Here is a 24,817-nt window from a genome sequence, read left to right on the forward strand (position 1 = left end):
ACGCCTAACAGGTAAGGCAGTTTAGGGGATGGACAGAACTGGCAGTTTAATGTTCCAGGATACAAATGCTATACAAAGGATAGAAAGGGGAGCAAGAGTTGAGGAGTTGTAGCGTTTCTGATAAGGGATAACATTATAGCTGTACTTAGGGAGGTTATTCCTGGGAATACATCCAAGGAAGTTATTTGGGTAGAACTGAGAAATAGGAAAGGGATGATCACTTCATTGGGATTGTATTATACATCCCCTAATAGTCAGCAGGAAATTAAGATCACTTCATTCGTTTGTTTCTCAATTATCTCTAAGAATACTATGGTAGTTATGATAGGGGATTTTAACTTTCCAAACATAGATTGGGACTGCCATAATGTTAAGGGCTTGGATGAAGAGGAAATTGTTAAGTGTGTACATAAAAATTTTCTGATTCAGTATGTGGATGTACCTACTAGAGAAGGTAAAAAAGCTGACCTACTCTTGAGAAATAAAGTAGAACAGATGATTGAGGTGTCAGTGGGGGAGCACTTTGGGGCCAGCAACCATAATTTTATTAATTTTAAAATAGTGGTGGGAAAGGATAGACCAGATCTAAAAGTTAAAGTTCTGAATTGGAGGAAGGCCAATTTGGATGGTATTAGACAAGAACTTTCAAAATATATTTGGGGGATGATGTTCCCAAGTAAAGGGACAGCTGGAAAATGGGAAGTTCTTCAAATATCAGATAAAGAGAGTCCAGAGATAGGATATTCCTGTTAGGGTGAAAGGCAAGGATGGTAGTTGTAGGGAATTCTGGATGACTAGAGATATGGAGGTTTTGGTTAAGAAAAAGCAAGTCCGGACAGCAGAAATCAGTGAATCCTTTGAAGAGTATCAGGGCAATAGAAGTATACGCAAGATGGAAATCAGGAGGGCAAAAAGGAGGCATCAGATAGCTTTGGCAAATAGTGTTAAGGGGGAGAACGCAAAGGGATTTTATAAATATACAGTATTAAGAACAAAAGGGTAACTAGAGAGAGAATAAGGCCCCTCAAAGATCAGCAAGGCAGCCTACGAGTGGAACCACAGGAGATATGGGAGATACTGAACATGTACCTTGCATCAGTGTTTACTGTGAAGGAGGACATGGAAGATATTGAACGTGGGGAAATAAATGGTGACATCTTGAAAAATGTCCATATTACAGAAGTGGTGGTGCTGAATGCCTCGAAATGCATAAACATGGATAAATCCCCAGGACATGATCATGTGTACTCTAGAACTCTTTGGAAAGCTAGGGAAATGATCATTGCTGGGCCCCTTGCTGAGATATTTGTATCATCGATAGTCACAGGTGAGGTGCTGGAAGACTGAGGTTGGCTAACATAGTGCCACTGTTTAAGAAAGGTGGCAAGGAAAAGCCAGGGAACTATGGACCAGTGAGCCTGACATCGGTGGTGAGCAGGTTGCTGGAGGGAATCATGAGGAACAGGATTTACATGTATTTGGAAAGGCAAGGACTGATTAGGGATAGTCAACATGGCTTTGTGCGTGTCTCACGAACTTGATTGAGTTTTTTGAAAAAGTAACAAAGTGGATTGATGAGGGCAGAGTGGTGGATGTGATCTATATGGACTTCGGTAAGGCATTCAATGAGGTCCCTCATGGTAGACTGGTTAGCAAGGTTAGATCTCATGGATTACAGGGAGAACTAGCCATTTGGACACAGAATTGGCTTGAAGGTAGAAGACAGAGAGTGGTGGCAGAGGATTGCTTTTCAAACTGGAGGCCTGTGACCAGTGGTGTGCTACAAGGATCAGTCCTGAGTCCACTGCTTTTCATCATTTATATAAGTGATTTGGATGTGAACAGAGGAGGTATAGTTAGTAAGTTTGCAGATGACAAACACACCAAAATTGGAGGTGTAGTGGACAGTGAAGGAGATTATCTCAGAATACAGTGGGATCTTGATCAGATGGGCCAATGGGCTGAGGAGTGGCAGATGGAGTTGAATTTAGGTAAATGTGAAGTGCTGTATTTTGGAATGACAAATCAGAGCAGGACGTATACAATTAATGGTGAGGACCTGGGGAGTGTTCTGAATGAAGAGACAGTGGATTGCAGATTCATAGTTGTTTGAAAGTGGAATCACGGGTAGATAGGATAGTGAAGGTGGTGTTTGGTATGCTTTCCTTCATTGGGCAGAGCATCAAGTGTAGGAATTTGGAGATAATGTTGTGGCTATTCAGGACATTGGTTAGGCCACTTTTGGAATAGCATGTGCAATTCTGGTATCCTTCCTATCGGAAGGATGTTATGAAATTTGAACGGGCTCAGAAAAGATTTACAAGGATGCTTCCAGGGTTGGAGGGTTTGAGCCGAAGGGAAGAGGCTGAATAGGCTGGGGCTGTTTTCCTGTAGTATCGGAATCCGAAGGATGACCTTATAGAGGGTTATAACATCATGACGGGAATGAAAAGGGTAAATAGACAAGGTCTTTCACCTGGGGTGGGGGGGGGGGTTCAGAATTAGAAGGTATAGTTTTAGGATGAGAGGGGAAAAAATTAAAAAGGGACCTAATAGGCAACTTTTTCATGCAGAGGTGGTGCATGTATGGAGTGAGCTGCCAGAGAAAGTGGTGGAAGCTTTTAAATTACAACATTTAAAAGGCATCTGGATGGGTATATGAATAGGAAGGGTTTAGAGGGATATGGGCCAAGTGCTGGCAAATGGGACTGGATTAGGTTGGGATATCTGGTGGGCATGGAAGAGTTGGAACGAAGGGTCTGTTTCGGTGTTGTACATCTCTATGACTCTCGGCAGTAGTGAAAATCGAAGAAATGAAACAGAAATAAAGTCTATCCAACTTAGATGCATACAAGTCAATCCTCAAGTAGAGAAATGCACCTATTGATACAGTGGAAAATTGTTCAGTAAAAATAGAGATAAAGCATTGAATTGGGAAATGATAACAGACATGAGTAACAAATTCTAAGTGAAATGGTAGAAAGCCATATTTCTCTTTGATAAATCTGACAAATCATTATACTGGAGAGGGAATCAACATACAAACCTTCAACCCTCGAGCCAATCTAAGTTAACAACTCAGGACACAGTGAATCAAGGCTCTGTCCCCACAGCTCTGTGGCAAAAAGTTCAAAAAAGTGACAACCCTTTGAGAGAAAAAAAATCCTCCTCAACTTAGTCTTAAATTGACCTAAATTAGTCTTATTCTGAATTGATGGTCTTTGGTCCTAGATTCTCCTATCCTCTCAGCATTTACCATGTCAAGTCCCTTCATGATACTCTTCTAAAATACAGTGAGTAGAGTCCTAATCTGTTTAACCTTTACTCATAAGACAATCCCTCCATACAGGGATCATCCTATTGACCCTTCTCTGAACTGCCTCAAATGAAAGGAAATCTTTTCTTAAATAAGGGGACCAAAACTGCTCACAGTATTCTGTACAGTTTGCTATTTTGTTGTGATATTACCCCCTGGTTCCCACACCCTGGACAATGGAATTAGCAAACATCTAAGTCCAGGCTCTATTTAAGTGTAAGCCATCAGGCTGATTAGAGGCTTCGTCTATGCCAGGATGATCCCAATGCCCCAGGCATCTAAAGGCCTCTCTCCATATTTTCCCCCAGCCATGTTTACAATCTTCTTTCTCCTGTTGCTTCTACAATGATACTGCACTGTAGCTTTCCCCGACAACCTGAAGAGTGCAGCGAGAATCATGGACATAAGTGATTGAGCTCATGATTTTAACTGGCAACAGAGTGCAGTGAATTATCCTCTCACTTTAATTCGCTTAGCACATCGCGCAATCCAAAAATAGCTACTTCTCAGGTCTTGATTGCTTATTCCCTACCTAGCTGCCTGAACGCTGATTGCAGGACTACATCCTCCCACCTACAGTATACGTGATGTTGATACAGATGTGGACCACATCCACTGGCTGTTCGTCTCCCCCTTCCTCCGCGTGGTTCTGCAACTATTTAGTGACAGCCTCGACCGGGGCAGACCCGGGGATTTCACACACATTGCTAGATTCAGACAGTGGCAGCACAGAAACGCCGGCCTAGCCAAACTCCTATCACGATTCCGTGGACATCCGCGAGGATTACGACTCTCCCGCTCTTCCCGGTGAAAAGCAAATGACAACTCGTGCACCTTTTTTTGGTTTTGAAGGACGGGTTCCTGCTGCCGCTGCTGCTGCAATGGCTGCTGTTATCGATGGAGTCTGACGACGAGAAAAGGTGGTCTCTGCCGGTGTCGGGGCTCAACCACTTGGAAGCCTTCACGGTCCGCTGTCTGTATTTTCCGTAAGTCCGTACCAGAGCCGGGCGGCCACCGGCCTGAGCCTTCATCATCCCGAGCGAGTAGCCGGGAACCTGGAAGCTTCGGCCGCCGCGAGAAGCTACGCTCGAGCGATCAATCGACTAACCGCCTCGCCGTTTGAATTCCCTCTCTCCTGATTGGACAGCCCGGAGGCAACGCTGCGCACTCATTGGCTCTCACCTCTGGTAGTGCGTCACAGACAGACAGTTGGTGTTTTCTGTCCTGAGGACCCGAAACGTTAATTCTAATTTCTCTGACCTGAGCTTTTCCAGCAATTTCTATCTTTCAGTGCCACAGTCCGGGTATTGGGTAAATTTAAATATTTCGTGTTGGAGTTTGTCTAAGTATCTATTTCGTATTTGGAATACGATATTTCCTGTTCCAGCATTTTATCGGAAGTTTCTGTTTATGTACAGTAACGCACACAAAACTGGTGGGATGTTTTCTCGGGAAACCCAACACCTGGTTAGTTACGTGCCGGAAGTTGCAGTCTTGTTTCGCAAGGGGCTTGGTAAACTTGTTAATAAGTCATAGAAAGCGGATTTGGGTCATTCGATCATGCCTAATATAGAATCAATGAATCCCGACAATGTGAAAAGCAGAGCTGAAAATGTGTTGCTGGAAAAGCGCAGCAGGTCAGGCAGCATCCAGGGAACAGGAGAATCGACGTTTCGGGCATGAGCCCTTCTTCAGGAAGGGCTTATGCAGACCTCACTTTCTCCTCAATGTGAAAAGCAGGCCATTCGGCCGGCTGAGTCCACACTGAAGAACATCCCATCCTCCTACCCTATCCCTGTAACCCTGCATTTTCCATGGCAAATCAACTGAGTCTGTACCTCCCTGGACACTATGGGCAATTTATCAAACCCAATCCACCTAACCTCTATCTTTGAATAGATGTTTCTCAACCCCATTCTCCCTAGTAGCACGTGATTCCCCTAAGTATTCAAGAAATCTATCTACCTCTGTCTTAATTATAATGAATGAGTTGGCCTCCAGAGGCTTTTGCAGCGCAGCGTTCTGAGCTGTACAAATTAACTACCCTTTGCCTGAAGAAATTCCTCCTCAGCTGAGTTATTAAGTGTCCTTTCATTGAGGTTGTGTGGTGGAGGCACTATTGTCTCAAAATAGTTGAAACATTTTCTCTACAACCACTCTATCCAGACTTCTCAATATACTGTAAGATTTATTCGGATCCCCTTCATCATTCTGAACTTCATCAAGTACAAACCCAGAGTCCTCAAACACTCCTCATGACAAGCCTGTCGTCCCCGAAATCATTATATCTTCTGGATCTCCTCCAATACCAGCACACCTTTGCTTAGGTATGGCTCAAAACTGTTCAGCATTCCAAATGCAGTCAGACCAGAACCTGATACAGCTGCTGCAGCAATACAACTCTTGTATTTAGCCCTCTTGAAATGAATGTTAACATTACATTTGCCTTCCTAATTACCGGCTGAATCGACATGTTAACCTTAAGAGAATCTTTAACTAGTATCTGTGCTAGATTTGTCTCTTTTTACTTAAGATTTATGAAGCCTATTTCTTTTTAGAAAATAGTCAATGTCTCAATTCCTACCAAATTACATAACTTCACACTTTCCCACTTCATTGCACACTTGCTTAGCATGTCCAAGTACTTCTGCAGTCTTCCCTTTTCCTCAACCTATCTATGCCCTTATGACCCCCTTAGCTTTCTCTGCTGGAAAGAAAACAACACTAGTCTAGATAGTCTCTCCTCTTGTCTCTCTGCAGTGCAGGCAACATCCTGGTAAATTTCTTCTTCACCTTCCAATAATGTGGTGCCCAAAACTACATACAGTACTCTAGTTGTAGCATATTAACATAAATTATGACCACCTTGCTATTAAAGTCAGTGCATTGACTCAAAATTGGAAAGTGTGGTGCTGGAAAAGCATAACAGATCACACAGCATCCAAGGAACAGGACAGTAAATGTTTCAGGCATAAGCCCTTCCTGATGAAGGACTTTTGCCTGAAATGTTGACTCTCCTGCTTCTCGGATGCTGCCTGACCTGCTGGGCTTTTCCAGCACCACACCTTTTGACTCTGACTCTCCAGCATCTGTAGTCCTCACTTTCTCTCAGTCCTTGATTAAGAAAGGCAAGTATCCCATGTCCCTTCTTAACCACCTTATCTATGTGTCCTGTTGCCTTCAAGGATCTCAAGACATGCATTCCAAGGTCCCTCTGATCCTTTGTAATCTCTGGGGTCCTACTATTCAACATGCACTCCCTTGCTTTGATGGTTCTTCCAAGATGCATCACCCCACACTTTTCAGGATTAAGTTCAATTTGGCACTGCTTTGCCCATCTGACCAATCCATTTATACCGTGTTGTAGTCTCAGGCTTTGCTACCATTTTAATGTCAACTGCAAACTTACTGACCATTCATGTCTAGATCATTAATGTACACCACAAACAGCAAGGGACCCAGCCATTACCCGTCTAATTTTTTCTTTTTGACTGTGTGAGTTGCCAATGTTCAGAAACCAGGAGTTAATGCTGTAGAGGACCTTGCAGTGCAGCCACACAGCTTAGAGGGGACATTGGATGCAGCATCAAACCCTGTGGTATGCCACTGGATGCAGGCTTCCAGTCACCAAAACACCCTTTAACCATCACCCCGTGTTTCCTTCCTCTAAGCCAGTTTTGGATTCAGTTTGTCAATTTGTGTGGGATCTTATGAGCTCTTAGCTTCTTAACAAGTCTGCTATGTCACAATGAAGGAAATGCCCTTAAAATGTCCTTCAGCTACAAAATTCTAAGACAGGACTTGACAGAGTGGATGCGGTAAAGGTCGGAAAGATGTTTGAGATGGCGGAGGTGTCCAGAACCAAAAGTCACAGAATACAGGACAAGCTGTTTAAGACTGAGGTGAAGAGAAATTTCTTTACCCAGTCTTTCATGAGGCTGTGGAAGTTGCTATGACAAAAAACAGTCAAAGCCAAGACACTGATTTCAAGAAGTTAGATACAGTACTTTGGCCGAAAGGGATCAAAGGATATGGGGGAAAGGCAGGAACAGGCTATTGAGTTAGATATTCATCCATGATCATAATGAGTGGCAGAGCAGTATCGAAGGACCAAATGGCCTACTCTTGCTCCTATTTTCTATATTTTAATTTCATATAACAATTTAGCTTTTTTTATAAATACTGCTTATTATTTTATTATTGTGGACCAAAATAGTAACAAAGACTTTTTAATAATTAAGAATTGTGAAAAGGATTAGTGGGTTAATAAGGAATTACTGCACTTTTAAAAAACAAGTTACCTGACACTCCTTGTAAGTGATGCTTACACTCTGATTATTTAAGGTTGAGGGGAAGCTACTACACCTGAAACCTGTAGACACTATACAAGTGTGAACCAGTGTTCTTGTGCCTCTTGCAAGCAAAAGTACCTGGAGAAGGAACATCGAGGAGCAGCAAGACCTGAGAAGCCAAAGGATCATCCCCACAAATGCTGTGGACAGGGACCATTGAACTGCTTTCCCATACTTTTCCTCTGCTCGTGACACCCATGTTTATGTATTTGGGTGTTGTGTTTGTACACAGAATTTTATAAGCGGGGGGGATTAGTGTTTAAGCCAATAGAGTTGTATGTCAACAGTTCATAATTATTTATCTGTAAGCAGAATCTCCTTATTTGTAATAAATCGTAATTATTTTTAAATACAAAAGTTGGTCCATGCTTTGTCAACCTGGGTCTAAAAGACAGGCAAATTAGGGACATTTTGCATATTTTTATGAAGAATGTTTATTTTCATGACAACTTCAGGAACAGCAGGGCTTGATTTCCAGAGTGCTACCCCAATGAAGTACCAGTTACCCACCACTATTGAGCAATCACACCTATATTGATCTCTGTTGTCCAATCTTTAGATTGAAAATTGTCCTGCTTCTATTTCAATATCTTCATGGCCTATCCCTTACAAACTTCTATAATCCACCAAATGCCCCTCGAACTCTCATTCTCTTCCTTCAGCATTTTCATTGCCTTTTCACTGTACTTATGTGAGTACGTGTGACAATAATCCTACTTCAATTTAATTCATGCATAATTGATTGTCTCTTCACATAAAGAGAGAAGTTCCACAGTCAGAGCAGAACATAGGCTGCTCTCTTATTAGAGAGAGACGACTGGTGGTGGTTTAACCTGAGGGTCACCACACCTTGAAAATTCTTATTGTTGGCGTCAATGCATCACAAACTGGCTGTCTATCCAACTGGGCTAACTGACCCACTACTTATCTTCAAATATCTGGATCCTGTACATAAGAATTCCTTTCTTAAGTTCTTTTGCGCTATCCCATTTCAAGGCCTTGCTTAAGTTCTATGCCTTTCATAAACTTTTGATTTATTCCAGCTTATACTTGTTCCTTTGTCCAGAACATTTTTGCCTAATTACATCTGAAGTTCTATTTTTCAACAAGCAATCTGTTGTATAAATGCAAGCCATTGAAAGAAAAAAAATGTCAGTACTGTTCAGAGCTCTGAATGCCCAAAGCATTTATTGCCAATGAATACTTCCTTTAAAATATAGGGAAAGGCCTTTACTTTTTAAAAACACAGGTCCCACAAATCTTAACAACATATTTCAACATTTAATGCTCCTTTAAAGTTATATGATTCCCAACCTAAATCATTGTGTGAACACCATTACCACAATTCAAGGAAATAGTCCCACTGTTAGTGACATAGGGTAATTAGGGATTGACAATAAAGCCACACTTCCATTGCATCCATATGCCATGTACAGTAAGTCATTATTTATAGTTATGTTCCTTAAAATCATGATCATAAGTGAAACTACTTAAACTGCAGTAAGGTTCTGTAGGGTCTTCAGGGTGGTGGAAGCTACCAAGCTCAGTCATTCCTGACGCCTTGCCAGCCAGCAGGACAAAGAGGAAAGCAAAAGCCAAGGAGCAGCTCCATTGCATTTGCACAGAGCCAACAAAAAAAAGGGCACTTCAACCTCATACCAGTGGCTGCAAAATAGATGTTAGGCAGCAGCTGTGACATGGCCAAGAACAAGTGTTGACTGAAGCAGAAGGTTTGGTGCCTGGTTGACAGCCTCTCTGCTGTAGGACAGAAATAGAAGCACCTTAGGCTCCACTTTCAGGGCGAGACCATCAGAGGGTGGAATTACTCCAAAATATTGCTGCCAATCACATGGTCGTAGTTATGCTTTTTATTTGTGAAAAATTTTATAACATAACTTGATAACCTAAATTGCAAATCTAGAATGAGTACCTCAGTTATTACTGACTCTTCAGTTGCCTTTCTTCTAAAATCCAAACAGTTTAATAAAGTCAACACTAAAGGACATTTCCTTATGTGCCACTATTCCATTACGTGGTAAATGCACACCAGGACTTAGTAAAATGTTGAAAACAAGTTTTCATTGCAAACAAAAGCAAATAAGCACAAAAATCACATCCAGCAAGTAAGGCAGGCCTTGACATTGCTGTGAAATATCTATGGTATCTCAGAAGCTTTGTGAATTTTGTTCATTGATTCCAAACATGGTAAATGGTTATAAAAGTGTTGTTCAACAAAAGACTGGAAATTGCTAGTTTATCAACAGAATCCCTCTAATTTGCATTCTTTCGAAGTCTTCGAAAAACTAAATGGGGGCAAAAACACAAAGAGAAGTACTTTCAATGTTGCGTACTTCAAGTTAATGTTAAAAGTTCCAAAGTTGGAGGAAATCATCATAATTCAGATTTTTTCTTTTATATTAAAATAATTACACAGAGACCAGTATCCTGTCACCAAAACACCCTTCATTTACACATGAACAGTCCTTGACTCCCGTACTCCCTCATACAGTCAGGCAGAGTGACAGTATTTCTGACACTCAACCTTTTTATGTCAGCCAGAGCTCCCTGACTGGACCAGGTCTCAATCATGACCTGCAATGCTAATGGGCAAACTCCCTGCCATTATACAAATCTCTCAATTTATTGTTGAATTAATTATTTCCTTCCTGAGAGATAATCCTCAATTCCACTTTCCTGCCTTTTCCCCACAATCCTTGATTCCCTAGTCAATCCGTCATGATCTCATTGAATGGTAGACTCAATGGACTGAATAGCCTACTTCTCCTTATAGTCTTATGGAATCTTGTGCTGGGTATACTCCAGTTTAAACAATACATTAACAATAACATGGCAAAAACTAGGAAAAATTCAGGACAAGAACTTGCATACATGCACGTTGGTAGTGAATACCAAATTATGTTTGTGAAATTTAAATCATCCTCGTATGTTCCACTGCTAAGGAACTGAGGACAAGGGGATTTAGTTACTAGTTGTGGGTGAATAGTTGAACACTCAAAATTAATCTCTGAAGTGGAAACTTTGCAAACTGAATTTGTTTTTGGAATGAATAGTGAAGCTTGAACACTGACTGCTACCTAATAGCAAGATTGTTTTCCCAATTCCTATGATATATTATATGGCTTGGTTCTTAGCTATTTATCCATAATATGTGAACGTCATATATTATGTGCTCATCCTTAATTGCCCTTGAGAAAGTAGTTGTGCTTTTCCTTCTTTATCCACTGCAGTCCATGTGGTGTAGATACACTTAAAGAGTGCTTGTGGGAAGGAGTTCCAAGATTTTGACTCAGCGATATTAAAGAAGTAGCGATATATTTACAAATCAGGAATGTGTGGCTTGGATGGTACCTTGAAGGTGATTGTACAACCATGTATTTGCTGCCCACATCCTCCTAAGTGTTGAAAAGTGTTCTTGATGAAACCTCGGTTAATTCTTGCAACGCATCTTCAAAATGCATTCACTGTTGCCACTGTGCATCAGTGGTGGAGGGAATAAATGTTGAGCAAATTGAAAATGAGGTGCCAATCAAGTGGGCTCCATTGTCCTGGACGGTGTTAGGCTTCTTGAGTGTTATGGAGCTGCACTCATCCAGGTAAGTGGAGAGTATTCCATTACAACTCCTGATTTGGGCCCTGAAGGTGGCTTTGAGGAATTGAAAATAAGTTATTCATCGCACTGAATTCTAAGTCTTGCATTTATTTTGTATCGACAGTATTCATTTAGCTGGTCCAGCTCAGTTTCTGCTCAATTGTAACCCCAAGATGTTGATAATGGAGGATTCAATAATGGTAATACCATTGGATGTCAAAAGATGGTGGTTGGATTCTCTGTGGTTGGAGACGGTCATTGCCTGGTATTTACGTGGCATGAATGTTACTTGCCATGTACAGGTCATTATGCTATAACACACATTTGTTAATGCAAATTCACTAACACAATTAATGAGTTGGGGACACTTTCTGAACCATGAACTTTTTAAAATGTGTGGGTTGTAACATGATTACATCACCAACACTTTAGAAACAATGTTTAAAGTGTGATTTTCCTATAAATGCAGGGTTGCACAAGAACGCAATCATTGCATTACAGTAGAACTACCTGTATTAGCTCCTATTTTAATGTGGTCCAGATTATTCTGCATTTGGACACTAATTGCTTCAGACTCTGAAGAATTGCAAATGGTGCTGAGCATTATGCAGTCATCAAATATCCTCACCTCTGACCTTATGATGGAGGGATGGTCAATGATGAACCAGCTTAAGATGATTGGGTCTAGGAGACTATCCTGAGGGACCTCTGCAGTGCTGCCCCATGGCTCAGACGATTGATGACCAACAATTCCACTAGGTCTGACTCCAATGAGCAGGGAGATTTCCCTGTGATTTCCATTGATTCTAATTTGCTGGGTCACTTCGATGTCATGCTCAGTTAAATGCTGCATTGATATCAAGGGCAGTCCCTCACTTCCTCTCAAGTTGTTTTGTCCACGTTTGAACTAAAGCTGGAATATAATCAGAAGCTGAGTGGCCCTGGCGAAATTAAAACTGAGTATATGTGAGCAGGCTATTGTTAATTAAGTGCTGTTTGATAACATTCTTTTGTTCGATATCACACATCCAAGAATTGTTCTCTTGAAAAACGGCCTCCTGGCTCATGGGCTGTCCAAGTCTCCACAGTTTCTGTGCCCCCTTATCTTATTCTGGGGGATTCTCCTGACCTTCTCCCCAACATTGAAGCTCACTTTAAAAATCCCATGCGCAATAATGCATTTTCACATGACATCATACATAAAGTGTACATGATGACAGCAATGCTTGTAAATGTGCATTCCTCGATTTGCACAAATGCACAGTTGGTGTCAGCAAACACTCCTGTCTTTAGTAGAGATAGCTATAAATTTCCCATCTAAAAGGCACAGGAGTTATCAGCAATCTAAAACCACAGAAATCAAGGCCCAATTCATACTTTATAGGCACTTTGTTTAAAACTTTACACTAAAGGATAGGTCTCAATTTCTTATACTACAGTGAATGAGGCCATTAAAAGGTAACTGGCAGGCCTAAGTTATGATATTCTAAAGACATTAATATGCTGTGAAAATAATTGTAACAAAATGTATCTAAAAAAGTCCAATAAGGTTTTTTTAATTGCTCTGAAAATTGTAGAAATTCCTCAGACTTAATAGCAATACATAGTTTTATATAAAACCACGGCAGCAATAGTTTCACAAAACATTTTTACACTGAGAATGACTGACCTCGACCAGCAATTTTTACCTGGCAGTTCCAAACAGTAACTGAAAAATGATTTAATTGCTGTACATGTATAAATGCAAACTGCCTTCATAGAGACTAACTGGAACTGTTTTGGTAGTGGAATTGGGGTAGCTGGTGTGGTGTCAGCAGAATAGTTAAAAGTTCCAGACACCTTAGTTTTCGCAATAATTTTCAAGTTTGCTTTAACGGAGCTGGGATATTTGCAGATGCTTGTTCAAGATAGGCCAAAGGGCCTTGAGCTAGGTCTGATTTTTTGGGCTGCACATTAATATCTTCCAAGACTTGTTGCCAGTGGCGCAGCTTGCTCAGATGTTTCTGGATCAAGGCCTCCTTTCTCTGTAGCTCATTTTTCAATTCAGAAACATCCTGTAAAAGAATACAAGAACTTTTTTTCAAACAGAAGAATCTATGCTTAAACATTAAAAAGGCATATTATGATTAGGAATACGTTGTTAATAATATACATTGAGACAAGAGTTTCCAAAATAAAAGTTGAGCAGAGCAAAGCAGCAGAATTTGGACCCATGTCATTCGTGAAGCTTTGTAATTGCTAAATCAACAATGAAACTAAGTGTCCTTCCTGTAGGTCAGAGAATGAGGAAAGTCGGATGATATCACAATCAAGGAGAAAGCACACATAGAAATTATTCAATAAGTATGTAGCACAATAATTAAGTAGGATTTGGATTACAAGATTAATTTTGAAACATTGGAACAGGAGTATGGCACTTAGCCCATTAGGTCTACTCTGCCATTCAATTAGATCATTGCTTCTGTGTCCCAACTTCAGAAGAACATAATAGGAGACCATTCAGCCAGTCATGCCTGCTCCAGCATTAAATAATGCATGGCTAATCCAACTGTGATCTTAATACTAATTTTCTGCCTGCCCACCATAAGACATAACTTTATTGTTGAGAAAAATCTCTAAGTCAGCCATAAGTATATTCAAAGAATCCAGCTTCCAACATTCCCTCAGGAAGAGACTTCCAAACATTAAAAGCGCTCAAAGAAATTTCTCCTCATCCCAGTCTTAAATGGGAGAATCCTTATTTTGAAACTCTGCTAGAAAAGAAGGACTCCCCTCAGCATCTGTAAAGAGCCCTCAGAATTTTATGTGTTTCAATAAAATTATCTAATTTTTCTAAACTCCACTAAATATAGGCATAACCTGCTTAACCACCTCTACGAAGCAACACCCTTTTTTCTAGGAGACCTTGCAGATTTCAGGAATCATGATCGAGTTCAATAATTTTAGGGCCTTCCATCTCCTTTATCCACCTCCACACCACTGGCCCTGTCATCACATGGGCTGCTTTCATCACAGACAACCCATTTTCACCCACTAATGATTCCTATTACCCTGCATCAGCTTTTCTTTTTCCCTGGCTCCCAATTCTCCATCCCTTTGCTTAACTGGTATTGTTGTCTTTGGGCTCCATTTCTACCTATCGTTTACATTGCCCTGAACATAATGGTTATGTTAAGATCTAATAATCAAGCGATAACAAATATCTGGAGACATTTTGAAATCATGTAATGGGAGCTGGAGAATTAAAATGTAAATTAATAATTAGATGAAAAATCAAGTATCAGTGATGGGGACAAGGAAGCTACAGGATTGCTGTACCCAACTAGTTCATTAACAGAACTAACGAAGGAAACCTACCTTCCGAACTTGGTTTGGTCTATAAATGACACCACTGATTGCCTTCCTGTATTATGTGGCAGTTGTGCCTCAGCGATAGCACTCAGAAGTCAGAAGGTTATTGATCCAATGATTGGAGAGAGCAAAGTATACACATCTAGGTTGACACTCCAGAATGTACTGAGGAAGCACAATTACTGTCACTTCACTGTTGTAGCTGCCACCTTTTCAATAAAGTATTACACAGTATTCTTATTTTTCCTTTCAGATGAATGCAAAAAAAAAAAGCACAGCATGCACTTAAAGATAAATCACTGAGGCTTGCAGGTATTGCCCAAAGAAAGCAAGAACCATAAAATTGCAGAAGTGAAGCTTCAAGCTTTAACTATCAATTGCTGAAAGATAAAAGCAGCAGTGGGAAGTCACTGTTCTAACCATGGTTGTTCTAACTGCTAGTAAAAACAAAACTCTCAATGGGATATGGCAGAAAAGACCAAGAATAGTGTCAGAGTCAAATATTACTGAGCTGAGAGAACAGATATCCTTGCGTACAAATCCATATTTAATCGGCCACTGAAATCCAGAAAGTAACTGGAGCCAAATTCTGCAAATAATTTTATAATGTGCACATGCAATAGATTCCTATGATAGATGCCAAACAAAACTTGTGTCTAACTTAGAGTTTAGAATGGACAGGGGAACCAGTAGGATGTGTGGTATTCAGACTTCCAAAATGTTTGACAAAGTACCTTACAAAAAGCACAGCCGTACGGTAAGCATCCATGGTGTTAAGAGGTGGTATACTGCTGTAGATAAAGAATTGGATAATGGGCAGGAAATGAGTGGGGGTTAAGGATTTTTTTTCTGGTTAGTAACCTGTAAATAGTGGGCTTCCATGGGGACCAGTACTTGATCCATACCAATTTACAATATCACTAAAATCGGAGGTGTGGTGGATAGCGAAAAAGGTTACTTCAGAGTGCAACGGGATCTTGATCAGATGGGCCAATGAATTGCAGATGGAGTGTAATTTAGATAAATGTCAGATGCTGGATTTTGGAAAAGCAAGTCAGGGCAGGACTTATACATTTCATGGTAAGGTCCTGGGGAGTGTTACTGAACAAAGATACCTTGAAGTGCAGGTTCATAGTTCCTTGAAAGTGGAGTTGCAGTTAGAAAAGGTGGTGAGGGCTATGTTTGGTATCCTTTGTTTAACTGGTCACAGCATTGAGTATTGGAGTTGGGAGGTCATGTTGCTGCTGCACAGGACATTGGTTAGGCCACTTTTGGAATAGTGTGCACAATTGTGGTCTCCCTCCTATAGGAAGGATGGTGTGAAACTTGAAAGGATTCAGAAAAGATTGACAAGGATGTTGCCAGGTTTGGAGGGTTTGAGCTATAGGAAGAAGCTAAATAGGCTGGGACTGTTTTCCCCGGAGTGTCAGAGGCCCAAGGATGATCTTCGAGGTTTATAAAATCATGAGGGGCATAGAAAGAGTAAACAGACAAGTTCTTTTCCCTGGGGCGGGGAGTCCAGAACAAGAGGGCATAGGTTTAAGGTGAGAGGGGAAGATTTAAAAGGGACCTAAAGGGGCAACTTTTTCATGCAGAGGGTGATCCGTGTATGGAATGAGCTGCTAGAGGAAGTGTTGGGGCCTGAAAATTACAGCATTTAAAAGGCATCTGGATGAGTACATGAATAGGAAGGGTTTAGAGGAATATGGGCCAAGTGCTGGCAAATAGGACTAGATTAATGTAGAATATCTGGTTGACATAGACAAGTTGGACCAAAGGGTCTGTTTCCGTGCAGTACATTTTAGTGACTCTATATTAATTGACATGCAAGGAGGAAGCCAAACATATAGATGACACAAAAATAGATGAAAAATAACATTACAAAGAGAATACAAACAGAGAAATATTGATATGTTAAGTGAGTGGGTAAAAAGTTGGCAAATAGAGTATAATGTGAAAAATGTGAAGTTATTCATTTTGGAAGGGAAAAAGAGGAGAAAAGAAGAGAGTATTACTCATCTGGAGAAAAGATGCAACACAAGAGATCTTGAGATACTTGTGCATGAAACACAAAAGCACCCAGATGCAGTAGGTAATCAGGAAGGGTAATGGAACATGGTCCTTATTTCAAGGGAAGTCTTATTGTGATTGTACAAGGTGCTGGTGAGACCTTGGCATACTATCAAACAGTTTTAGCCCCTTATTTAAGGGAAGATGTGATTTCATTGGCGCTCAAAGACTGTTCACTAGGATGATCCCTGGTATGGAGAGATTTGTCTTATGAGCTTTAAGACTAAACAGGTTGGGACTCTCAATGGAGTTTAGAAGGATTAGAAGTTATCTCATTCAAACATAGGATTCTTAGAATTTACCCTGTCAAGTTCCATAAGAGGATGTTTCCATAGACAAGTCTAGAACCAGAGGGCATAGTATCAGAATAAAGGTGTGCCAATTTAAGACTGAAACAAGAAGTAATTTCTTCTCAAAGGGTTGAAAATCTTTGGAACTTCTTGCCACAAAGAGTTGTGGGGGTAGAGTCCTTGTAAATATTCAAGGCTGAGATAGATAGATCCTTGATCAGTAAGGGAATCAAAGGTTATGGGGAAAAGGCAGGAAAGTGGACATGAGGAATGTCGGATTAGCCATGATCCTATTGAATGACAGAGCAGGCTGAGGGGCCAGACAGCCTACTCATATTCCTACTTCTTATTGTAGTGTGTAAGGTATTTGGTAATTTACTAGATTACTTGAGTAAACATATTTCTAAGAAATTTATAGATTAGTCATCTCAGTGGCTCTACCATGTCCTTAGGTTCAGAGCATTAACTTCATTAAATTGTAGTTTGGATCCTAGTGATAAACTACCCATTACTCAATTTCCAGGTAATTTTATCCTCTCAACAATTTATCCTGAAAATGGGAAATAAAGCTACAAAACTATAATAAATACTCTTCACCTCTTTTATGACTTGCTCAGGTTTTTGTACAGCAAGCTGCAGTCTCTTCTGGAGAAAAAAGCATTCTGTTTGTCTGGCAACATCCAAAAACCTTTGGATGCACTGTTCTACACCTGTAAAAATATGAATCAATATATTTGTTTAAATAAAAATTCAGGACTTTTCATACATTCTAAAATATGCATCACTGTAATTAAAATGTTAAGTGAAAAATGTCTCAGCGGTAATAAAACAACCTAAGAATTTACAGTTCTCATTAAGACCCATATGCCCTCTTTTGTTCGTTGTCCAAGGCAGATAACCTTGTCAGTATATGCTTGTATTCAAAGAGCTCTTTTCGTGCAGTGGTAGGGCCAGGGGGCCTCAGGTACAATTCCCATCTGCTGGAGAAGTGTGAAATTCCATCTCTGAAAAGACAGATCAGAAAATATCTATGCTTGTATTCAAGGACACTTAGGTGTCCTATGCTGAATAACTTAAGGATCATTATAGTGTCTTGCTCTTTTATGAACTTGTGGAAAAGATAGCATGGAAAATGCCACTAGAAAATAAGTTACTGCATTGCTGTAATGGAAAGAGCCCTTTGCTAGTTCTTTAATCCCTGCGTTCACGCGAGAGAAAAGACTACTTTGCACTCAGTAACTGCCTACAGAGTTGTCACGATTTTAAAACTGAAGAACATAAAGGGATAATCACTGGTGCAGACCAACATTTCCTTTACTATGTTCTGGAACGTGTTCAAAAACAAAGTATTTGTAACATAAGTGTTGTACATTACATCACTGAAATTTACTAATTCAAAGAACAGACATATACAATTTCAAGGCAAAAGTGAGGACTGCAGATGCTGGAAATCAGAGTCTAGATTAGAGTGGTGCTGAAAAAAGGGCTGAAGGGCTTTTACCCAAAATGTCAATTTTCCTGCTCCTCAGATGCTGACTGACTTGCTGTGCTTTTCCAGCACCACTCTAATCTAGACATACAGTTTCAAATCATGTCAGGAAAACAGCAAAAGGAGGTTTTTGGACACAAGTTCATGTTAATACAGTTTTCTTTTATAACTTTTGTCAGATCACAATAAGGAAGTTAAAGCTATATTTAATTGCAAACAGTCAGGGAGACTTGGATGATATAATGTCTTTAAAAATTAGAATCAATATAAAACGCATAAGGAAACAAAGAATAAAATGTTAGGCACATACAAATAGGTGAAACACAAATAGACCATTGTGCCCCTCAAGCCAGCTCTGCCATTCAGTAAGATCAAAGCTGATGTTTGTTTCAAATTATACATTCCCATCTACCTTCAGTAACCCCAGATTCCCCTGCTTAAGAATCTATCCACCTTGGTTTTAAAATATTCAATGACCTCTGTGACAATACCTCTATAACTGCTGATCAGCACTATCTTCTCACACAGCAAAGAAACATCTTCGCTTTACAATTATGTTGTTTTTGTGAAATACTATGATGAGTTCAAAATGAAAACCTTTTTTCAGCAATACCCAAAATAAAAAGAACACAAAAATCCTGGAAAGTCAGAAAATGTAAAGAATAGCAAGACACTGCATTTTAAGAGAACTAAGAAAAGCAGAGTATTAAAAGAAATCCAGGAATATCAAAATTAAAACAAAACCTTCTATAACTATATATGGAAACAGGGTGGTTGAGAGAAATATGAGCACTTTGAAAATTTATAAAAGGTGATGCAGGCAATAATAATAAGATGGTGGTCATATTGAATTACTTTGCATCAGTATAGTGAGAATTAAATAAGATTTTAAAAAGTGTTCTACCAGGAATTTGGCAACTCAGACTGAAAGGCAGTTTAGTAGGCATGAACTTTGAACACGCCAAGGGTGTTCACATCAGAAATGACTGGAAAAGAACCCTATACATTTTAAGACGTACCAACCTTATAGCAGACAATATAAACAGTTCCAGAGGACAGGATAGGTGAAAGATAGAACAGAGGATTTATGACAATCACAAAAACGGAGTTTGCTGTCATTTAATATTGAGAGAGAGACCATTTAAAAACAATTGAAGTTGTTTTAGGTAATCTGATGAAACATTTAAATTGAGACTTATTAAAGGTAAATAAATTGAATAAAAAGTGAGTATTGAACAGGTACTGTACTTCAGAATTTGATCAGTGATAAATCTGAAAACTGAACTTGAAATTGTAAACCTTGAACTCCCTGCCTAAAACCTGCAAAGTTTTCTTTAACTGGTGAGCATATGTTTAATGATTGCAGCTAATAAATCGGAGACATCTAACTTTCAATGGTGTAAACTTTATTATTTTGAGAAGGACTTACCATGTAAGAACAGTTGACTGAGTAGTCAAAATATGAATGTTATCCTATGTTTAATAAATAGTGGTATGGAGTATAAAAGCATAGGTAATACTAAATCCATACAAATAATAATTTAGGCTAGAGTTCAAATATTCGCATAATTTCCAATTTTCTCACCACGTTTTGTCATATCCCTCGTCATTAATCATCAGGCCATTGTTGCCAGATACTTCAATAACAATAATGATGATCAAATATCGGTGTTATTCCCTATATTATATGATTTTGAATAGCAAATCAGCCTTATGTATTCAAAAGGATTATTTAAAATGTTAGAACAGTTCACACCACTTTTGTAATGGTGCAAAAGTGTTTGAGAAATGTTTCTATGACATTGTGTCATATCCAAATGCTCACCTCAGATACAAGATATGTTTGAAAAGAAAGAACAATTGCGCACTACAACCTTCAACACATGACCCTTAAACAATGCAAAGCAACACCTGAAATGCAACTGATTGCTTGTAAGATAGGTATCATTTAGTAGTTATCATTTTTACATTATCATGTGTGCTATTTCAGAGAGTCTCACCTGTTCTAATTTCTTCTTGATCAGTACCATTCACATAGTCTTGACTGACCAGTGATGCAAAGCATGCCTACAAGAAATTCACAATTAATGCTTCCAATGCACCAATATTTAGTTGATCGAAACAATCTTAACTAAGGATATTTTTTATACCCAACTACAATTGCAAGATCAGATTCAAGGATTCTGTGGAAAGTGAGCACAAAAGGTGAAAGGAAAATATGTAAATTAGATTATTGGTGGAGAAAGCTTAAGATAACAGCCACTAATTCAACTCGAAGATGCCATTCCATTCTACTTTCACTTATCTAGATCCCCCTTAAATGCATCAACGCTCTTCACTTCAACTCCTAATAAGTTCCATGTCAATATAGTATATTGGAATAGTTAGATAGTTGGCACAGACACGATGGGCTTTTCTGTTCTACAGACCCCTGACTTTACTACTATTGAATTTCTCCTGAATTTCGAATGGAATTTATAATTTACTATTTTGTATTCATATCCCTTAGTCTTGAACTTTCGAACTATTTCGAATATCCTCACACCTCCCGTGATTTCTTTACATGGATTTGCTTCCTGCAAAGCTAACTTATTCTGTAATATTCATAATTTTAACACCAATTTTTTTTCATAAAACTCTCCTCTCCAACCAATAGCATTCCCTTAATGTTTTGCTTTGAGCACACTCACAATCTCCCCCTTTCTTAGTAGCACAAAAATCATCTTCCATCCCACTTCAGTTGCATATCAGACTCTAAATGTTCTCTTTTCACAGATTCTGCCAGACCTCAGCTTCTTCAGCAATTTTTGAAGCTATTTTGGTACATTTGCTTCTTTCTACCTCATTTCACATTCTTTATCTTCATCCAGTTGCTCTAACTTTAGATGCCTTTCTATCTTTCAATAGAAATGCTTACCAAACCATGGTGATCATGAAACCATGCTTCAATTGTCAGAAAAGACCCACCCTGATTCACTAATGTTTTTGAGGAAAGGAAATCCGCCAACTTCACCGGTCTGGCCTACATATGACTCCAGACCCACAGCATCAACTGAACTCTGAAATGGCATAGCAGGCCACTCAGTTGTATAATCGCTACAAAGTTTAAAATTCAAGAAATGAAACTGCATGGACTATTTGGTATTGACCTAGGCATTGGAAAAGGCAATAACTAAAAATGCTCTATTGACCGTGCAAAGACCTCCCTACTAAATCTGGGGTCCGGTGCCAAAATTGGGACAGCTGTCTCACAGACTAGTCAAGGTACAGCCTGACATAGTCATGTTCATGTTATCATATGATGTACCAACCACCACCATTACCATCCCTGGATATGTCTTGTTCCATTGGCAGAGCAGACCCAGTAGCGGTGCCAGCAGTTGGAAGGGAGTTGCCCTGAAATTCCTCAACACTGACTCTAAACCCCACAGAATGCCATGGCATCAGGTCAAACATGGACAAGGAAACTTTGTGCTTACCAGCTACCATTCTCCCTCAGTTGAGAATCAGTACTCCTTGATGTTGAACAATACTTGAAAGAAGCAGTGAGGGTGGCAAGAGCACAGAACATACTCTGGGCATGGGACTTCAGTGTCCAGCACCAAGAGTGGCTTGACAGCAATACTACTAATCAAACTGATTTAGTCCTAAAACAAACCTGCTAGACGAGGTCTGCAGCTGCGGGATGGGGGAAGAACAAGAGAGGAAGAAACATACTTGATCTCATCCTCACCAATCTGCTGGCTGTCGATGCATCTGTCCACAACAGTATCAGTAAAAGTTACCACCACACTGTCCTTCTGAAGACAAAATCCAACTTCACATTGGGAATATCCTCCATTATGCCACATGGCACTATCACCACTCTAAATGGGACAGATAGAACAGATCTAGCAACTCAAGACTGGGCATTCATGCTGTGAGCCCCCAGCAGTAGAATCGTACTCCTACATGATCTGCGACCTCGTGATCCAGCATATACTCCATTCTATCATTACAATCAAGCGAGTCAAACCTGGTTCAAGGGAATTAAACAACTCACTGGAGGAGGTTCCACAAATATCCCCATTTTCAATGGTGGAACAGCCTAAAAACATCAGTGCAAAAGAGAACACTCCGATATTTGCAATAATCTTCACTCAAAAGTGCCGAGTGAATGATCCATTTCACCACCTCCAGTGGTCCCCAGCATCACAGGTGCCTGTCTTTCGCCAATTTGATTCACTCCACATGATATCAAGAAACAGTTGAAGGCACTGGATACTGCAAAGGCTACAGACCCTTACAACATTCCAGCAATAGTCCTGAAGACCTGCAATCCAGAACATGCTGCATCCCAAGCCAAGATGTTCCAGTACAGTTACAACACTGGCAACTACCCACTAATGTGGAAAATTGTTTAGGTATATTCTGTACATAAAATGCAGGACAAATCCGACCCGGCCAATTACCACCTCATCAGTCTACTTTCAATCATCAACACAGCTATCAAATAGCAGCTGCTTAGCAAAACCCTCCATGCTCACTGCTAGCCAGTTTGCATTCTCCCAGGGCCACTCAACTCCTGACCTCATTACAGCCTTGTTTCAAACACATTCAAAAGGACTAAATTCCAGAGGCGAGGTGAGAGTGACAGCCCTTGACGTCAATATCACAATTGATCGAATGTGGCTTCAAGGAGCCCTAGCAAATTTGGAATCAATGGCAGAGGGAAATCTCTCTACTGGCTAGAGTCATACCTGACACTTAGGAAGATGGTTGTGGTTAATACAGGTTGATCATCTCAGCTCTAGGATAACGATGGAGAAATTCCTCAGGGTAGTCTTATTAATCTAAATCTGCTTCATCAATGACCCTCCCTCCATCATCAGGTCTGAAGTGGGTATGAATGATCATGGGTCAAGATTAGAGTGGTGCTGGAAAAGCATAGCAGGTCAGGCAGTATCCGAGGAGCAGGGAAAAAAAAATCGACCTTTCAGGAAAAAGCCCTTCATTAGGAATTATTGCACAATGTTCAGCACCATTCACCACTTCTCAGATCCTAAAGCAGTCCCTGTACAAATGCCTTTTCAGATTTGGGCACCCCGTACAAATGCCTTTTCAGATTTGGGCACCACGTACAAATAGGAAAAAGTGAGGACTGCAGATGCTGGAGATCAGAGCTGAAAATGTGTTGCTGGAAAAGCACAGCAGGTCAGGCAGCATCTAAGGAGCAGGAGATTCGACATTTCGGGCATGAGCCCTTCTTCATTCCTCATTCCTGAAGAAGGGCTCATGCCTGAAATGTCGAATTTCTTGCTCCTTAGATGCTGCCTGACCTGCTGCACTTTTCCAGCAACACATTTTCAGCACCACATACAAATACCAAGCAATGAACTCCCAACAAGGGAGAATTATACATCATCAACACCTACAGGCTTACCCAAAGACAAGAAACTCAAATGGACTCCTCATACAAATATGGCCCACACCGGTACCTCCACATCATGGCTTAATATCATGATCATTGTTCCCCATTCGCCCATTAAAAACACTTCTTCTGTTCAAACCTAAATGCAATGTTTCCTCCCACATTGGCTTTAAAACATCCTGAAAAAATACCAGGGCATCACTTTTCAGAGGTAACCATTCCCCCTAATCTTCATTCTTACACTGTTACAATTTCATTTTCTATCCCTGTAAAAATCCCTAAGACAGTCTTGGGCTCCATTTGCCATTTGCCCCTTCACCCTGTCCCCAGCCCTTCACCCTGTCCTTGCCCCTTCACCCTGTCCCCAGCCCTTCACCCTGTCCCCAGCCCTTCACCTCCCCATCTCCCTGAGTCCCGCTCTCTTGCCCTTTCACTCCGGTGTAGCTGCTACCTCAAACGAAGCCTCGAGCTCATCCACTAAAGTGCTGGGAGGCCGCGCCGGAGCTGCAGTCAGACCAACCGCGGCCGCTCCTTGGGGTCCAGGTCCGGGCCCGGGCCCGGGTCCAGGAGGTGGTGGAGGAGGAGGCGGCGGATTCTGTGGAGGATGCGAAAACATCCCCGTCAACGAAGAGGCCATCTTGCGTCAGGGACACTGCGCACGCGTATAACCGCATCTCGGAAAGGGGCAAAGGGTGGGCGGAGCCATAGCAGGGCGGGTGGGCGGAGCCAGAGCAGGGGCGGAGCCAGAGCATGGTCGGGTGGGCGGAGCCAGGTCAGGTGGGCGGGGCCAGGTCGGGTGGGCGGGGCCAGGGGGTGCGTGGGTGAGAAGAGGGATGGATGAGGAGGAGTGTGGGTGGGTATGGAGTACAGGTGAATTGGTGTGTGGGGACAGAGTAGGGGTGAGTGGGTGGCTGGTTGGGGGCAGAGCA

The 24,817-nt window shown here is 40.7% G+C and overlaps 2 protein-coding genes across 2 annotated transcripts in view; both read right to left on the reverse strand.

Moving 5' to 3' along the window:
• Window positions 1–4,564, reverse strand: part of haspin (histone H3 associated protein kinase) — a 66,830-nt gene extending 62,266 nt beyond the window's left edge. Inside the window, exon 1 of the mRNA XM_043694296.1 lies at window positions 4,151–4,564. Coding sequence (XP_043550231.1) covers window positions 4,151–4,350 — 200 coding nt within the window. The 5' untranslated portion in view covers window positions 4,351–4,564. The remainder of the gene's footprint in view (window positions 1–4,150) is intronic.
• Window positions 4,565–12,808: 8,244 nt separating this feature from the next.
• med28 (mediator complex subunit 28) lies at window positions 12,809–24,555 on the reverse strand. Its single transcript, XM_043694309.1, has 4 exons — window positions 24,340–24,555; window positions 20,479–20,545; window positions 17,587–17,699; window positions 12,809–13,332 (listed from the first exon to the last, which is right to left on the reverse strand). The coding sequence occupies exons 1-4, from the start codon at window positions 24,523–24,525 to the stop codon at window positions 13,138–13,140; spliced, it is 561 nt and encodes a 186-aa protein (XP_043550244.1). The 5' UTR covers window positions 24,526–24,555; the 3' UTR covers window positions 12,809–13,137.
• Between the last annotated feature and the right edge of the window lie 262 nt (window positions 24,556–24,817).

This window comes from Chiloscyllium plagiosum, chromosome 1 (assembly GCF_004010195.1).
Source record: "Chiloscyllium plagiosum isolate BGI_BamShark_2017 chromosome 1, ASM401019v2, whole genome shotgun sequence".
NCBI lineage: Eukaryota > Metazoa > Chordata > Chondrichthyes > Orectolobiformes > Hemiscylliidae > Chiloscyllium > Chiloscyllium plagiosum.